The sequence below is a fragment of the Monodelphis domestica genome, chromosome 1 (genome assembly GCF_027887165.1).
Source record: "Monodelphis domestica isolate mMonDom1 chromosome 1, mMonDom1.pri, whole genome shotgun sequence".
NCBI lineage: Eukaryota > Metazoa > Chordata > Mammalia > Didelphimorphia > Didelphidae > Monodelphis > Monodelphis domestica.
Window position 1 is genome coordinate 142,971,753 of NC_077227.1, and position 19,441 is coordinate 142,991,193.

The following is a 19,441-nucleotide window of genomic DNA, read 5'->3' on the forward strand; positions in this document are numbered from 1 at the left end:
ATGTCTTACAGATGAAAGTGAGAAAAAGGTCTATTGTCTCTTATTGGGACTTCCTAGTTAAGATGGCCACAGAATAACTGGAAGGGCCAGATTCGCCCCACAACTGACCACAACAAAGTGTCTCAAAAGGACAAAAATCAAAACCAGACAAGTGAAGGTTCTCTGCCATGGGCACAGCCTTGAAGATAGGCAGTATGTGGGCCTTTTCATGCTATAAGTGGGTAAAATTACACCTACCAAAGTGCAAGCTGATCACCCTTCCCACACACCACCTACCTCACCAGAATCAGAGCAAGTGTGATGCAATCTCTAAATTCTCAAGGGCTGGCTGAGGGCACCACAGACCTACCCCTGAGGGCAGTACAAGGCCTTGGCAGCAAGACTTGGGACCTGAGGCTAAACATGAAGCCTGGGCATAAAGATAGGGCAGAACAGGGCTGCCCACAACAGACACTATGGGGACTGGAAAAATATCCTCAGGGGAAAATGCTTTATAGCTCCATACACAAAAACCTGCCTTCCCTCCTCATTCAGACTTCTGGCTGGGAAGGAAAGATAATATAGAGGAAAAAACTAACACAGCCATAGCCACCAACACACAGGAATCATAATCCACAAGTACCAAAAGAAACAAGCTGCAACAAAACAAGCTTTTGACCTTGGATAACTTCTATGGAGAAAGAGAGCAAAATACAGAAACCACAGCAGAGTGTCAAACAAGTAAATACATCCAAACTTTCAAAAAAAAATGGAAATTGGTCACAAGCTCTCAAGGAACTCAAGAACCAAGTAAGAAAGACAGAAGAAAAATGGGAATAAAAGTGGGAAAAAGAAATGAAAGTAATTAAAAAAATTAGTTTAAAAGACAAAATTTCCCACTTCAAAAAAGAAGCACAGAAATCACATGAAGTAATAAGCAAATTGGAGACCAGAATTGACCTACTGTAAGCCAGGAAAAGTAAGATAGAGCAAACTAAAAAGGAAAATCAAAAAATCATAGCTGAAAATCAGTCTTTATTATCTCTTATCAATGTGGCCCCCAAGTCTGGCTCAGAATCCCTTCTGTCATCAATTCTCCTAGTTTCAGAGTCAACTAGAAGACTTTGAGTTTAGTCATCCTATAGCATCAATCCCTCAATCACTCATAGTCAGAAACTGATTTCCCAATGTTCCATGTATTAGATTTGAAACAGGCAAGGAATATCTGAGCATGCTCAAGTTATGAGACGCCTTGAGAATGAGAGATGGATCTCTTGTCCCTTTTGTATGTGACCTTGAATCCTGCTTAGTTTCTCTTGAGTTATCAGTACTGGCTCCACAGTCGATAAGAACAAATGAGAGCATTCCCTGAGGACTCATCTGGACTTTTGTTAGCCAATCCCCCATAACACTATGAGAGCAATGAAAGGCTTCTCTGCCTCAAAATATTTCTCTACTTGGTGCTGCCAAAGATTTAAGTTCCCACTTTATTCACTCCTATATGTTACCAAAGGCCTCTGTTAAAGGAAGAATTGTAACCAAGAAGAGAAGATACATGAGTAAGTTCTAAAGACTGGGACCTTCCAGTTTGTTCAATGCTTCAATAAAACTTGTTTTTCCTTTATTATACACTCATTAAATTATTGAATTTGAATTCTCCATTACAATATAAGGTACTAGAGGGCAGGATTTTTTTTTGCCTAGTTAATTAAGTAGGTAATTAAGTATCTACTTAATTAAATGCTTATTGACTAATGGATGGAATCTCAGCACTGGAAGGGATTACAGCGATTATCCAGTCCAGCCTTTATCTAAACAGAAATCTCTTTCTTAGAGAGATTCTACCTTAAGGATTCTCTCTTCAAGACTACTTTAAACTAGCTCCCAGACATTCAAATGCCCTTGGCTTCAACTGATCCTAATACCTACCTATAGTTGGCATATTCATAACTAAAAGACTAAATATTTTACAGTTGCCATCATTTCTCTTTATAGTAGAAGGCATCTTTCCTTTTGAAAAGTTAGGATTAAAGAACCATGTTTATTGAAGGTTGCCATAGGTTACTAATGGCTTGGAGTCAAAAATACTTAAGACCATATTGCAGACTCCACTGACCAGAGAACTTTAGTATTCTTAGAAATGCCTCAGCACTGACATGAGGCCAGTTAAACACACTAGCAAAAGGCTGGGAATTGCTCAGCTGGCCTTACTATAAAGGATATTAATGATATTTCTTTGGAGTGGTTAAAAAAGGAATGTAAATAATAAGGATATATCATGGACCAACACATGCCTAGGATATCCCATCTTAAGTGTTCAATTTATTAAGAAAATAAAATCCAAACCTGGCTTGCTAGCAAGTTAATGAAGAACTGTCAACAATTCCTCATTTGAGTAATTATGATAAGCGCTTCATTAGCACTCTATGGTGCCCATTTGGCAGAAGCAACACACATTCTTTGCAACAAAGCAAAGATTATTTTAGATCCTCATTAGAGCACTTCACTTTATATTGGGAGAATGTCTAGCCAAGTGTCCTGGGCACCAAGTACTTATCATCCACACATATCTGTGTCTGATAACAAGACTACAAAATACTGAAGCAGTCTGGATACTGTCAAATTTTCTTCTGCAAAGAGAGTTAGGCATTTGCTAAGTTGAAAATATTTAAAATTCCTACAATGTTGAAGGGTTTCCGTGGCAGCAGAATCACATTAGGAGACTTCTTTGTGGATTTTAAAAAATAAATTATAACTTGGTAGTTTGGGATTTGGCCAATTTTTCATTACCATCTCTAAAAAATTTCACATTTTTAATGCATGTCTTTTGTTGTTCCATCATAATTTCTAAATATATTTCTCCCCTGTCCCTACACTTTCTTTTAAAACAGAATAAAAAGGAGAAATAAAAAGCAGTTCAGCAAAACTAGCCCAACATATCAACCAAAGCTGACAGTTTTTCAATATCTTACATCTAGTCTCCATCTTTTACCAAACTGAGAGGACTATCTCCCTATTAGTATTTTTTTATCAAAACCTCAATATTACAATGACACTCAGATGGTAGACATTTTACATATTGTGATATTTCCATCTTTGTTTTAGGTATGAGTTAATTGATGCCATATACAAATATTTCATAAACAAATACAAAGGAGAAAATTTTAATTGAGAAAAGATTTAGAATTGCTTGATAACATATTTTTTTCTGACTTTTCCTCGAAATGTCAACCTATTTAGGCTCCTGAATTTCATGGATTTTAGTCCAGTTTTAAAATAGACTAAAATCCATGAAATTCATAATTTTTGACACTTTTTTAATACTTACTATGCCTCAAGTTCATCCCCATATTTATATTAGGTTCAAAATGTCAGCACCAATTTTTCCAATTTCACTGGAGGATCTATTGGCTTACATACATAAGGGAGGCATAGCCACAATGCCAAATTACTCATGCATCCTTAAATTAGCACATCTCCTAAAACTATATTTTGGCATTCCTACTGATGAAGTTCATCTGGAACATAATGGAACTAAATGTTCATAACTCTGAAATGATATAAACTGTTCAGAGATAGGGTGTAAAGTTACACTGGGAATCTCTCAAAACACTATTCTGAGTCAGACTAAACTGAACCAACAAAAAACTTGTTCTTGATCCTCAGTTACAACATAACCTGTGATATGGTCTTCATATATGCCTCTCTTCACTCTTGAAATCATTATCTCTCTAGCTGGACTTCATGAGCTCCATAAATTCATCATTCTGCAAGATGAAATTAGCTCTGAAATTCATACCTCCTCAGCAGCTCTGCTCCTGGGACCCCTGACCATCTGATTGCAAAGGGTGGTGGGTAATAAATGGGGGTCATTCTTCACCATTTACGGGAGGCTCTCAGGGAATTCATTTCATAATTTCCCATATGACGCTTTCTTGGACTTCATGATATCTAGAAATTCATTCTTCAAGATGAAATCAATTCTGAAACTCACTTCCTCATATCATTTCCATCCCTAACTCTAGTACTTAACCTTCCTCTCCAATTTTTCAGCTTCTTTATTATTTTGTTTTTGTTTTGTTTTGCCATCCCTCCATTAGACTGTGAGCTCTTTGAGGGCACACATTGTCTTGTGCCTTTATTTTCCCTCACATTTAGCACAGATTGGAGCACAGTAAGCACTTTATAAATGTTTATTGATTATTGACTTTGACTACCCACCCCAAAGCCCTAAGATCCTGACCATGGGTTGAAGTAGATATTGTTTCAAGAAATATGGAATTCACACTAGATGGTGGTACAATGAAAATAGAAATGGGTCTAGAGTCAGGAAGACCTCAGTTTAAATCCAGCTTCAGAAACTTACTAGCTGTGTGACCCTGGGTAAGTGACAATTTTGGATTGTCTCAGGTTCCTCAGCTCTAAAATGGAGTTTATAATAGCTCCTACCTCCAAGGGTTATTGTGAAGATCAACTGAGAAAATATTATTAAAATACTTAGTACAGTGCCTGAAATAAAGTAGGGATTTAACAAATAATTCCCTCCTTCCTTCCTTCCTTCCTTCCTTCCTTCCTTCCTTCCTTCCTTCCTTCCTTCCTTCCTTCCTTCCTTCCTTCCTTCCTTCCTTCCTTCCTTCCTTCCTTCCTTCCTTCCTTTTTTAATTTTGCTTAAACAAACCTTAGAAATAAGAGTAGACTTGATTTTAGTGAGTAGGGTATATATGAAATAAAAATATAGATGTTTGACTCATTAGATGTGCAGAACAAGGGAATGTACTTAGTTTTCATTTCATATTCAATAGTCTTATTCCGGACCTCAGGTTTTTCGAAGAAGTTCCTTCCTTTTTACTTTTCCTTTGCCTCTCTCTTTTCTCTTTCATCACTCTTTACTTAGACTATTGGTCTTCTTGTCTTAATGTCTCTTCCCTCTCCAATCCATTCTCCAAAGAATTGTCAATGTAATTTTTCTTATACAGGTTTAACCATGTCATTCCAAGAAGTCTCTAAATGCTTCTATTTGATTATTAAGGTTCTTCATATCTTGGACCCAAACTACTTTTCCAGCCTCCCCCCCAAATATATAACTTCCATTTCCATGGTCTCCCATTGGTTTTTCTTGAGTTCTTCACATGAATTACTCCAACTACCCTGCCTTTGTACTTCCCTTCCCCATGCCTGGAATAGTCTCTTTCCTTAACTATGCTTCATAAAATCTCAAACTTCTTTGAAAATTCATCTTAAGTACTACCCTCATCTACTTGAAGCATTTCCTGATTCCCTCTCAATTGCTTATATACTTCCTTCTTAAACTACTCTTAACTTTATTTTGTATTTATTATGTATTATTATTATGTATATTTATACTTATATATCACCTCCATTATACAATGAAAACTTCTTGATAACTGGGACTAAATTATTTTGGCCTTTCTATTCTCAGTGCCTACCTTAGTGCCTGGCATATAGAAGAACATTTAACAAATACTTATTGATTGTTTAATCTTTATATGGTTATGCACCATCATATGTGTATTCTATTTAATTAGCTATTTAGGGGTATTACAGGGTTGAAGACCAGGACATTGCATTAATAAGTTCTATCTTGAAAGGCCTTCTCTAACCTGAGGCCCAATATGAATCTCAAGAGCAGACCTGGTTTATACTTTAGTTCTGTTAATAGTGAAGTTTATGCATATCAGTGTCAAAGATCTATACTTCTTCACTGTGGGAGCTCCTTCTACCAACATAGCTTGCAATTCCTCTATAACTTAATAGATGTCTTTGGAAATTACCTGAAGGTCAGAGAAGAAAAGTAATTTGCCTATGGTCACACTGCTAATGAGTGTAAGAGGTAAGAGTTGAAGCCAGGTCTTCCTTACTCCAGGTTCAGCAGTCTGTCCAATGTTTTTATGCTGCCTCTTTTCCTCTGGGTACATAACTCAAGAAATGAAAAAGAAAGAAAGGTACTGCACCTGGCACCTGCCATGTACGCAGAGGTCAGTCTCATAGGGCCCACAGGGTGTGCCATCAAGGACCCTGTCTGCTATCAGCATAGGAGACTCCTTTCCCAGAGGAGAGCAGTAGAGTTCACAAGGTTTATCTGAGGGGAAAAAATTACATATATATTTGTATATATTTGTACAGGAAAGAATGTGTAAATGCATGAATAAGAATAGCAATAAAAAGAAGTAATATCAAGCAAATAAGTGGAGCAGGAATGGTCTTTTTTTTTTTAAGCAAACAACAGAAAATATAACCCATTAGATATTCACCCATAATTGATACCTTAACATTCAGAGGAAAGGAATGGAAGCCATCCTGAGATGAAGAAAATGACAGAAACACACACAGAATGCCATTAATATCCATGCTGCTTAACTTCCTCTTTTTTTTCCCAACTTTTTGCCCTATTTTACAAACATAAATTATTTTCTTTCTCTTCAAGAACATTTCAAAGTACTAATATTTTACACTATGATATGCTAGTAAAAAGAGCAAGTTTTAAATTCATTAAATGGGTGTATGTGGTGATGGTAGGTGAGGGCAGGGAGTGATGTATATTATTTTGGTGAATTTTATGCCTTCAGCTTTAGTTAGGGAATGAGGGAGATTGGAAGGGAGAGTCAAGAGAACACTAAATGAAACTGTTCCAGAAAGAATATGGGATTAGAAGCTACAAATCTAGGATGAGAATTTTATCTTGTAGAATGATCCCCTAGTTTTGTCTTTTTTTTTCACAACTGACCAAGAAGCTTGTAGGGGTACTCTTCTGCTTATACAAGATATCATGTAAACAAAATTTAACAACAACATTTAACAACAGAGGAACAAAAAAGCATGAGGGAAGACAAAGAATCATTGCCTCAAAAAAGAAATTTAAGAATTCATCTGATCCAACTTTCTGCAAGACAGATAAATTCCCTCTAAAATGCCCCAGAGAGTTCATCATCAAATCTCTATGTGAGCACTCAGTGAGAAGGAAACTCAAAAAAGGTAATCCCTTCATTTTTTTCTTGGCAGCTAAAAAACTGCCTCCCTCCAACTTTGATCTCATTGGTTCTAGTTCTGTCTTCTAGAAACACTCAAAATAAATCTAATCTCCTCTACATACATGGTGGCTCTAATCCAAGCCTGGCTTTGGGAGGATCTGTGTTCAGATTTGTCTTCAGACACTTACTAGCTGTGTGACTCTGGGTAAGTCACAACCCCATTTGCCTGGATTCTGCCATTTTGTTTTAGAGTTGTTACTAAGGCAGAAAGTAAGAGTTTTAAAAATAAAAATAAACATAAAAATCTTACTATATGTATTCATCTGTACACATATGTATACAAATATATGTGTATATATACATTCAAAAGAAAAAAAACTTGTATATAGGGATCAAGAAATTTTTTCTTTTTTTTTTTCAGAGGTAGAATAGTGTAGAAAGTAGAAATGGGGTTAAAATAGGTTTTCCTAGGCTGTCTTCCCCACCCCACTTTCCAAAAAGAAAGAACAAAAGGCTAAAAGGAATCATAGACAGGGAGGAAATCTTTTGAAAACTGCATGCTTAATTTGCTTTTTTGTGTAGTTTTTCAGCCATGTCTGACTCTTCTTTACTCCATTTGGGGTTTTCTTGATAAAGATACTGAGGTGGTTTGACATTTCCTTCTTCCACTCTTTTTTACAGATGAAGAAATTGAGGCAAACTGGGTTAAGCTAGGAAGTGTCTGAGGGCAAATTTGAATGCATGAAAATGTCTTCCTGAATCCAGGCCCAATACCATATACAGTGTGCATTCTACTTCAAAAGAAAAAATAAAAAGCTCAATGCAAGGGAGATTTGCAGTTTCATGAATAATGCTCTCTTGCTCTATAATATATATGAGAATGTTAATTTTATTTGGTGTTTGTTATGTTCAGAATAAAAATTAGAAGTGATACAAAGGATATAAGTAGAGAAATATGACTAACAAAAGATGTAGATATAGAATGAGGGATAACCAACGGATGACTCTATGTTCCATAAACACTGAAACAAAATCAAGAACTCCAGAGAAAGGTCCTTTTTGGGTAGATCCCTTGTGAATATTTGACAGGAGGATAAGTACACTCAACTTCTCTGAGGCTAACTTTCATCATCTGTAACATGAAGATAATGGTGCATATAGTTACCTACTCACAAAGTTATTCACTAATTTCTTCTGGTCACCTCTTCTCTGTATGATTGTTCCTTGTCTGTTTATTTTGATAGGACATCACCCATTCTATTTCTCCTAAATATAGGAGTCCCTCAATACTACCATATGCTCTCTTCTCTTTCCACATTCTTCTTCTTGGTAACCTCACTAGTTTACATGGATATAATTGTCATCTGTCTGCAGGTGACACACAGATTTAAATATCCTTCCCTAGTCTCTCCCCTGAGCTTTGCTAAACAACCATTGGGTATTTAACTGTATTATAGTGACATTTCAAACACAGCATGTCCAAAACTGAACTCATTATCTTTCCTGCAAAACCTGTCTCCTTTTCCAAACTTCATAATTTCTGTCCAAGACATCACCTTTCTTCCTGGCTACTATGTTCACAAAACTGGCATTCTTGACTCCTCACTTTTCCTAATCCCACATATTCATCAGGTAGTCAATCATGTCATTTTTAACTACACAATAGTTCTTTTTATTTGATCATATAGCTACCACTTTATTTCAGACCTTCACTATCTCTCATTTAGATGAATGTAATAGCCTCTTAATTTGTCTCCAAGTCTCAAGGCTCTCCCCACTCCAATCTGTCCTACAAAACAATTGCCAAAATAATTTTCCGTAAGTGCAGATCTGACCATGTGACTCCCTTCCTCATTGAACTCCAGGAGCTTCTTATTGTTTCTAGGGTCAAATTTAAAAACCTTTGTTTAGCTTTGAAAGCCCACAGATTTGGCCCCAACCTATATTGCCAGCTTCAACTGGACATTGGACTTCTTCCTGTACTCTTGGATCCTGCCAAACTGGCATTCTCTTTGTCTAGGATACACAGAACTGAATCCCCCACCTCCATGCTGTTGGGCTGTCTGCTTCACAAGCCTGGAATAGACTTTATTATTACCTCTCTCTTAGAGGTGCCTGTCTTCCTTGAAGAAACAGCTCAGGTACAACTTTCTTCATAAAAACTTGCCTAATCCCTCTAAATGATAGAACCCTTTTTTTCCAAACCACCATGTACTTAACTATTATGTATTTATTTACAATTTTCTCCATATACTTATTCTACTTACATTTATGTATGTTTCTGTCTCCTCATGGGTAGCAATTGTTTCATTTATTTGTTCTTTTATCCCTAGCACCTAGCATAGGCCATTGATCATAGATCATATTAGCATAGTAGAGACTTTATTAGGCAATGAGTACTGCACCCTCTTCTGCTGCTCCGTTTTCCTGACCACTTTTTACAGATGAAAAGGTTGAGACTCAGAGAGATTATGTGCCTTTTCCAATGTCAAATAGCTGGTGTGTGAAGAAGGCTATGAATGCAAGTCTTCCTGACTCAAAGTACAGGGCTCTTTCCATTGTACCTCTTAAATATTTATTGATTGATTTGTAATCTAAAACAGTCTATAAACATCAGCAATTGTTGCTATTAATATTACTACCATTCAATAAAACAACTTTCTTTACCAAGTTTTGGAAAAGTAGATGTTAGCAAATGGTACTTGTGCTCAGTTAACCTGTTTATGAACAAAATAGAAATTGCATCTTGGGGAAAAAAATCTATTTTGAGAAAAAAGGACCTTAATTTTTCAGTTAAGTAATTTAGAGAAAAATTAAAAGGAAGCATAAATAGTTAAATATTTTATTTAATATTTGTTCATTTCTGCAAATATCTAGTAGAAATATATGGAGTACCTATGTATTTGAAAGATACAAAAATGAATAAAGCATACTCTCTAGTCATGAAGGAGCTTACTTTTTCTAGCATAAGAGATGAGTATTCTAATAACTTATGCTACAAGGCAGAATAGAAGTGCCAGAAGACAGGCCCCCAATGCTATAGAATTTCAAGGTTTTTAATGTTGCTAAAACAGTGAATAGAATATGGTTTTCATGTAAATCTTAGTTTTTCTATCAATGGATTATGGTCAGCTGGTTCTTCTTTTAAGTGGAATATTCCAAGTCAGGTACAGATAGAATGAGGATTTGAGTTTTTAATTTTAATAATTATGATGATAGCTGCCACTTATACAGTACTATGAGGTTTACCAATACTTTACATTTTCATTATCAGTAAACTAAACAGCATGACATAGTCCCTCATAACAAAGTTACTTAGGAAAAGTAGTTTAAATAATCCCTGGAATGAACGAATGACAGTATGAATGAGCCCTGGAGTAAGTATTTTCCTTCTGAATCTTCCCATAGATTGATAATGTCCCCAAAAACAAAATTTTAGACCTGGAAAGAAATTATTATGAGATCATTTCATCCAATTCCCTGAGGAACTAAGGCTCAGAGAGATTAGATAGTCACATAAGCATTAGAAAAGCTAGGACTAGATTTGGGGTTTTCTGAGTCCCAGAAAAATGATCTTTTCATTTACACATGAATTGTATGTTCTTCAAAGTTTACCCTTGTAGCAAAAGAACTTGGATAAATGCCAAGGAAAGAGAAACATATTTTATATCCCACTTCTATCTTTCCCCCTAAAAATGGGGAAAGAATTTTGGGAGAAAAAAATGTATTTTTTGGACAAGTAAGAGTAGCCACCTAAGAAGAGCATGAAGACTTGGTACGGAGCCCTACTTTGACTGAACTGTTTCAAACTGACCTTGGAGGACTTCAGTGAGAAAACGAAGAGAAAAAGATTTGAAGAGTCATAGTGGAAACCTGACCTCTTAAAAGAAGTAGAATAGAGAATGGGAGTAAGGGAAGAAAAAAAAAGAATAACAACAATTAGAGCCAAGAAAGCAAATAGTAGGCTCTTCTTGAAGAGGTAGGATATATATATATATATATATATATATATACACATATATGTATATATATGTATATATTATAATATTACATATACTGAGAAAGAGCAACTGTTTATCCTTCAAGTAAGGGTGATTTAGACTCATCCATCCAATTTCCCCCCACATAAAACAGCACCATTTAGACTCTTGGATCTTCAGAAATCATACCCCCAGATACTTGAGCTTTTAATTCAATGGGCTTTTGGGGTTCCTACCCTGGAATCTATCTTCACTGCTACTCTGTCTTCATTGGGAAGTGCAAAAATCATCTAGGTCAGGGGTATCATACCTCAAAACTCTTGAGTGTAGACCCAAACTAGATTAAAATATAATTGGGAAATATATAATAAAATAAGTTAAAATATAATACATGTAATGTAGCTGATATTAATTTCTAATTTTCTAAGTAAATATAGAGTGGACAGGCAGGGATTCTTTTCTATTTTTTTGATACCACAGTATCACCAGGGGTATCAGAACAGATTATGCTTCACATCTCATATATCCATCCTCTTAGACAATCTGGACCTCTTGCTGTCTGCCTTTCACCTGTGCAGATATTCTCACTTCCTGCCTAGCTACCTATCCATTATACTATGATGCCTACATCATGCTTTAACATATATATCTACATATACATATATAATGAAAATTGCTATAATATATAAAATATAAGCTACATAATAGAATATTCCACATATATATATATATATATATACAGATACATGAAAATCTGTAAAGATATTGGCTAAATGATAGTATAATTAGATTAGACTCAAATTGGAAGTCATTAATGATTCAGTGTCACCTTGGAGATCCTAAAGCCTCCAGTCAAGTATCTTGGATTTGTCTATTTGTATTATCTATTATGACATTTTATTGGTGACTAAGATAAAGGTTTAGAGGGTATCTAAGGTGCAGGTGAATATAATATTATAAGGTCAGGATTCAAAAATTATCTGATAGACAAAAACACTAGAATAAATGAAATAAAATGGAATTTAATTGGAATAAAGGTAATATCCTATTTGGGTTTTAAAAAATCAACTTCTCTAGTACTAGATGTAGGAGACGGAGTTAGAATTTCATATGAAATAGAATAGAGGATTTCAATGATTTTTAACTTCATTATGAATCAACAGTGATTGCATTCAAGAAAGCTAATGTAATTTTAGGCTTCATTAAAAGAAACATGGCAACCTAGAAACTGTAACCGCAAAAAATGTGGGTTTTTAAGACTGTGAATTGCCAAAATTGTAAAGGTTTTGGCCAAACTGTAAAGATAATTTTTAGTATCTTTATTTAAATAAAAAATAAGTGTGACCATGGGAAAATTTCCAAATATGAAAATACCCAAGTCAGCTGGGTTTTATGGAGATTTTAATTAATACAAATGAAGTAATTAAGGGAAGAAAGAGAGAGAGAGAGAGAGAGAGAGAGAGAGAGAGAGAGAGAGAGAGAGAGAGAGAGAGAGAGAGAATAGTAGAAAGGGGGAGCCTTAAGGGGGAGAGAGTCAGTCTTTATCACTCACCACAAGATTGTCCCAAGCAAGCTCTAGTCCTTTACTGAAATCCTCAACTCCTGAACTGAGTTCAGAGACCCTCCTCTGAACTCCTGAACTCCTGAACTGAGTTCAGAGAGTTCCTTTTAAAGAGAATTTTCTCTTATGTCACCTCCCCTAAATTTTCACATCTATCAATCATAGTAGATGCTTTTTCCCAAGACTTCCCATTCTTATTTCTCATTACTTTTTAGTTCTCACCTTCTCTGGGTATATTATATCTTCTGAGTATTTCACATATCTTTTTCTAAGCTTGCCTTGTGTAAGTTGCTTGACCTTTTAGTGATTATTTTAACCTTTATAGGTACTTAGCACCCTTTTGTATTAGATCTAAAAACAGACCACCTAGATTAGGGTTTTTGCTTCACTATAAGTATGAGTTGGGGTCTTTTCATTGTTCAATCAGGAATTTGCAACTTTATCTTCCCCTAAGGCACTGTCTGAGCAGAGTGGAGTAATTTTAAAGTTCTCAATACATTCCTGACCAAGTACCTCCATTGTTAAAAATGGGGAATAGCTTAATCAAATCTTCTGACGTAGAGTCTGAGCAGTTTTAAGATTCATAGAAAACAAGGTGCCAGTCTTACTGCCCTTTCCCTTGGTCAGAGCATATTGTAGGATTTAAATTAATGTCCAATACTCCAAATGTTATATTTTATAAAGTTTATTAATAATCACTAGAAGTAAGGGAATAAAAAAGTAATTATCTAACAAAATAAGACCATATGACCAAGCTCTCCTTGCCTGTTTAAAAGAACCTCTGGCAGCCAATTACAGGAAGCTGAGAGTGAGAGGTGGGGCTACACCAAACTTATATCCTCCCAACACCAGCACCCAATGTGAGCAGGAAAGTGGGGTGCTGGGAATAATAGTTCAAAGGTACAGAAATTAATTATACAATATCTAAAATATAATTTTAAATACTAAATTTTGCAACTCAGGAAGGACAATGAGAAATGGAAAAGTGTCATGTGGATGGGCAAAGACCTTGAATTCATGTCATATGAAGGTCAGGCAAGGAAGTGAGGCTGTTTCTAGTATTTGCAGGGTTATCATGTAGGAAAAACAGTAGGTTTGTTCTCTTGGTCTCACTATAGTAGGATAGCAACAACAATACATGGGTGGAAGATGCAAAAAGACCAATTTAGGTTTCATGTCAGGAAAACTTTCTAGTAATGTGAAATATCTAAATAGAATGGCCTGCCACAGGAGATGATGGCTTCTCCTCTTATGTAAAGGTTGAATAATCATTTGTCAGGTATTTTGCAATTGGAGTTCTTTCTTCAGGTATGAACTGGTCTAGGTGATCTCAGAAGTTCTTTCCATATTGAAATTTTGTGATATCATGAAAGGAGTCCAGAAGAAATGAGGTACCTCTAAAATCCTCTAAATGTTCTACATTGTTATGACAACATGCCATGCACTTACTGGGTTACTCTTTCTATTTTATTCTTAGTTTTATTCAATTCCTTCTATAAATGATATTCTTATTAATGGCTCCCATAGAGTCTAAATAAAGCTGAGTTCTAACTCAGAACAATTTCAGAGGCATCAATTTCCTTTTATAGCTATGGATTTTTCTCTCAGAAGAAGTGAGACTTGCTGTTTAAAAAGCTGAGCAAGGATTGGCCTATAAATTGGGTCAAATGGCCTTAGAAATCCAAGATGAAATTAACTTACTTTTAAAGATAGGTGCCAGAATCTGTTTTAATGTCCATTTCCAGGATGCATGCTTAGGATAGGGGAAATCCCCTATGGAAATGGGAAATTCCCTGTGGAGCTAGTTCTAGTGGAGAGAGAGAAGGATAGCGGTCAAGATGTAACTTTGTGATCTGCTGGGTAACTATAAGAGCTTACTGGAAAGAAGCTAAGAGGATGAGAGGAAAATAGAGAAAGGGAGAGAGCGAGACCAAGAGAGGAGGAAGAAAGAAAATGGAAAAAGAGAAGAGCATAAAAAGAAGAGAAAAATAGAGGAATGGAGGGGAGAGAGAAAAATACAGAGAGAGAACTGGGGAAGAAAAAGGAGGATGAGAAATAAGCTGCTGAAAGACTTCATAGAGAAAGGAAAAATTGAATGAGCTTGGCAACTGACTGTACAAATAGGTTGCTATCTGAATACTTTTCTATTTAGTACTATTTTCTAAGGGAAACTTTTGTCTTCTTGTAGGGAGTGGGTGTTATTAATTTGTGGTTCTAAGTTCTCTTTTGGCAAATCTATTTCTGTAATAATTTTTTAAAGGAAAAAAGAAAATAGTAGTCTACCCTTCCTTGGAGTGTGTCTGGAGCCAAGGAATTCACCAAGTGATGGCAATGCCACTATGAATAGGGCAGTTATAATGGATTTCAATAGAGTAAAGAGTCAAACCACAGGAATCACATATCAGGAGTTCCACTATAACTGTGCCTTTTTTTTTTTTAATAAATGGAAGTTTAAGAAGAACAGAGTTTCATTTCTGTAATATGCAGTTTCCCTCTGAATTGGGCATTTATTATTTTGTTTGCTTAAATCTTTAAATACTCTTTTAAAAAATGCTGACCTCTGATTCCTTTTGAAACTCAAACAAAATCAAATATGTAAGAAACCATAATAACACTAACAAAAAAGACTGGCAAAGCAGTCCTTGAGAAATTCTCAGAGCTTTTCCTTCAAAGCAAAACTCTTTCTAACTGTATCATTATCAAGAATGATTTTACAATACAGAGATTTCTTCAAGGTGCTTATTCAGAGTCCTTCAGAGCAAGGTGATAGAATTCTTATTGTAAGAAGCAAAGAAGTAATTTTTAAAAGTGGCCCAAAACAAATTGTGAATAATTATTAAAAACTGACCTTCAGAAAACTTCCTATAATAACAATGAAGAATGAAGAAGTTAGATAAAAAAGTAGTTTAATTTATGACAAGAATTATAAAATGAAATGATGGGGAAATAGATTTAGAGAGGATTACTACATTTAAGTGCAAATGCAAAGGAGAATTTTGGAAGTGAAACAAATTTTTGAGGATAGAATCACTAATACATGTCTATCATTTTATGAAAAAGCTTAACTAGTCTATCTTAGAGCATGACCTTCTACTGAAACAAAATGGGGGCAGACATAAAGGGAACTCTGAGGTCATTATCTGAAGGGCCATGGCCTACTGAAAATTCTGGAACAATGAAGCTTCTTATGAGAATCAGCCATTGAGCAGAGAAAAAAAAATAAACACATAGCTATAATATTTGCTATCTCCCTGCTGATTAGAAGTTTGGATTCTACAGGGACATCTGGAAGTCTTCCTGTCTCCTCCTGTGTCAGATTAATGACCAGCCAGAAAAGAAGTAGGGTCTCATTTTTTGACTACTGGTGCCTAAAGCCATAAGCATTCCTTTCCTTACCAGACCCTGTCTTTCCCACTTCCATTCTGACAAGGTTGTGTCTATTTGAAGGGAAAAGGTGGGAGTAGAGGATTGTGGTGAGCTAATCAACTTTGAAAGTCTGTTATATGACAGTACAACTACATTTACATAGATTCCAGCTTCAAAAAAGTACTTTTCATTTTTTTAAAGTAAAGTGACTGGATAATTACCTGGTACTTTAAAACTAAGCCACAGTGGAGTTGGTTTGAGTCATCTGCTACTATTTAGAATGTCAGAAATTGTTTTGCATTATCTCCTCCAAGTCAATCTATAGCCAAAGAGTCGTGTTTTTGGATTAGAAGCTGCTTATCAATATCCATTAGGCCTAAAAGGATACCTGGTCATATCCTCACTTAGTTATTATACTCAATTGATGTTATAATTTAAGTAATGATGAATGTATATATATATATATATATATATATCTCAGAGTTTCTATCTTGAAGTATTAGAATACATGCTGGTTATAAATTTATAAATGGTCATAAATCTAGGCTTTGGTCCTGATAAATGCCCCATTTTCCTACTAGATATTTTAAGTATTGACGTAAAATCAGGTTTTAATTCTTTAGGATTTTTCATCTTTCCCCAGTCAAATAAAGTCTCCTTGTCTGGAACTTCAGAAACCATAACTTTTAGTTTTCTTCAATCATAATGATATAAACCTTTATTTATAAGTAGGCAGAAAAAGGCATAATTCTAGTTGATAGCATTAGTAAGGCCATTCCTTCCCCCTTTACCCCCCCCCCCATTGCTATTTAATACGGGCTATACTTTTATGATGCACTCTGGTATTTCTTCAACATTGCAAATTCATAGGATAACAGATGAGCAAAATGGGGTCAAAAAGTTTAATTGAGTTTCCTGAGTGGCAGTGTCAGGGTTCTAATTCAGGTCCACTGACTCCCAAACCAACACTCCTTCCACTGTACTACTCTGTTTCTCTTAAAATTAGCCTTGGAGAGGAGATTTTTCCTATTTTAAGGCAAGTCCCATGGAATAAGATGGAAAGGGAATGTGATTTGAAGTTATCTTTCCAAATCTATAAACTATTTTTAAAACTTTCTCCATTTTTCCAGTAAGTAAAATTAAACCCAAACTTTTTGTATTTTCTTTTAAAAGGATAAAGAAATAGCAAACAAAACAAAACAAAAAATAGATAGACATGTAAGGAATGTCATTGTGAGTACAATTTTCCTTAATTCAGTTCAGAAAGATGTCAGGACATCTGGTAATTTGGAATGGGATAGGAAGATGAGCAGGATTCACATGGGTAGACTCCTATGTATCCCCATTTGGGTTTGAAAGATTGCAAGAATATCAGATGCTATGAGTCCCTGGAGCTAATCAATACCACTCATTATGTAGGTTAATGATAAAGCAGAGGTGGGAGTGAATCCTGACTCTCACACACTGATTCAGGGTAGATTTCTCTTTCAGCCTTCAGTAGAGAGGTTGGCAGTGGGGTGGAAAGAAAGGAAGGTAGCAGATAGTTACACACTGAAAGTGAAGCTAATCTATTTACCATCAATAATGACAGCTGTCAGAGGACCCTTCTTCTTGTAGTTGTACCGATCATGGGACTGACATTGTTGATCCCTGAAGCTAGGTACTCCCTTAGGGCAGGGTAAGTTTTCACAAACAATATGTTCCACACTTGCTCCCCAGCAATTTGTGCCTCCTGGCCCAGGGCTGAAAGGAAGAGAACAGGTCAGTCATTAACTGGAGGCACATAAATTATCTGGTATAGATGAACTTTTTCCTTTCCTGCCAAAAGGGGAAGAGAGAGAGAGGAAAAAAATCTCCAAGGCAATCCATCTGTTCTTACAGATTGTATTGTTTCTTCGAAATCCCTGATCCACATTTACTGCAAGCTTAAGCAAGTCATTAGAAGAATGCATTTTAGAACTGTAAATCAAAGACATTTGGAAAGAGAACATGATGAATATCAATACAGTAAAATCCATAAAAATTTATCTTTCAGATGTAACTAAAACCTGAGGTCTTGACTATTTTTATCATTTAAAATATAAAGTGTTATTTTGGAAGGGGGGCCCAGAAAAAGACTATTAAAGGCTATTTAGGTTTGTATTCTGGAGGAAGATAACTTTGTTAATGAGTAAACATAGGGACCAAATGTATCTTTAATAATAGTAATAATATTTGTCTTTTATCTAGCACTTAATTCAAAATACTTTATGTTTATTATCTCATGTAATCCTCACAAACCTGTGGGGGTAGATATTGTAGATATAATAACAATAACTAGCATTTATATAGCACTTTAAGGTTTGCACAGCACTATACAAATATTACCTCATTTTATTCTCCTAACTCTGGAGGTAGGTGCCATTATTATCCCCATTTTGAGAATGTAGGAACTTCTCTAGGGTAATATAGTTAGTGAATTATCTGAAGCTGGATTTGAACTTGATTCTTGCTTATTTTTACTGGAACATCTAGCTGCCTCAGATTATTATCCCTGTTTTACATTTTAATAAATTGAGGCTCTGAGATCCTGTAACTTACCCATAGTTAGTGTCCGAGGTGAGATTTGAACCCATGTTTCTTCTAACACTGAATGTGGTATTTTTTGTTACATCATCCTGCCTCTTATAGTTTTCATGTTAAGATAATAGGGATGAGAAAATACTTATTCATTTAATTGTTCAACCCTTGCTTTGCTGGAGCATCATTATTATCAACGCTTGGAAGTGTGATGAAGAGGACTTCTAGAAAATGGGGAAAATTTGAAGAGATCAGAATATAGAAGGTTGAATGTCAATGAGAAGTCAAGATTAGAATACAGCATAATCAATGACTTCTTGAATACTCACATTCTGCTATGTTGGAAGGATGAGAAATAGGAAGAAAAGAATTTTATCTTTCAAAGAGTTTGAAATTCTGATTGAAGACTGTATCCATGGGATTGAGTTTACCAAGCAAGCCTCATAGAGATTCTCTATTTCCTCATAGGCCCTTTGTTTGTAATATCACTAGATGCCTCTAAGTAAATGGTAGTGCTTTGGCTTCTGAAGCACAGGAAACTGATATATGAGTGAGGAATAAAAGAATTTCGGATTTGGAAGAAACTTTTGGGACTATCTAGTCCAACTCCCTCATTTCATAGGTGAGTGTAATTGAAGCCCAAAGAATTGAACAAATTTTCCTTCATCTCAGATCTCCTTATTTCAAACTCAGTCTATATTCTGGCACTAAAATGAACCTGGATCTCAGAAGACACTTCATCTTGGACCACTCTCTGCAATGTTCTTTTTTTTCCCTTCTCACACACCTTCTGCTCCAATACACACACACACACACACACACACACACACACACACACACACACACATCCAGAAAGAACTGTCTGCTTATTCCATTGCTAGTTGAAAGCTTTCCCTCCCTTCTCATCTGTCTTTGTCTTCTTTGATGTTCCAGGAAATGCAAGTGGGCCCTCTACAAATCAATGTTATCTCAACTGACTCTCATTGCTATGTAGCAATCCTTTTATT

The 19,441-nt window shown here is 35.5% G+C and overlaps 1 protein-coding gene across 2 annotated transcripts in view; it reads right to left on the reverse strand.

Moving 5' to 3' along the window:
• The window catches only part of ADAMTS17 (ADAM metallopeptidase with thrombospondin type 1 motif 17), a 588,524-nt gene that overhangs the window by 174,218 nt on the left and 394,865 nt on the right, over positions 1–19,441 (reverse strand). For both annotated transcript variants that reach the window (XM_001372954.4, XM_016426268.2), the window contains exons 13-14: positions 17,452–17,618; positions 5,952–6,079 (exon numbers count right to left, since the gene is read on the reverse strand). In XM_001372954.4, coding sequence (XP_001372991.2) covers positions 5,952–6,079; positions 17,452–17,618 — 295 coding nt within the window. The remainder of the gene's footprint in view (positions 1–5,951; positions 6,080–17,451; positions 17,619–19,441) is intronic.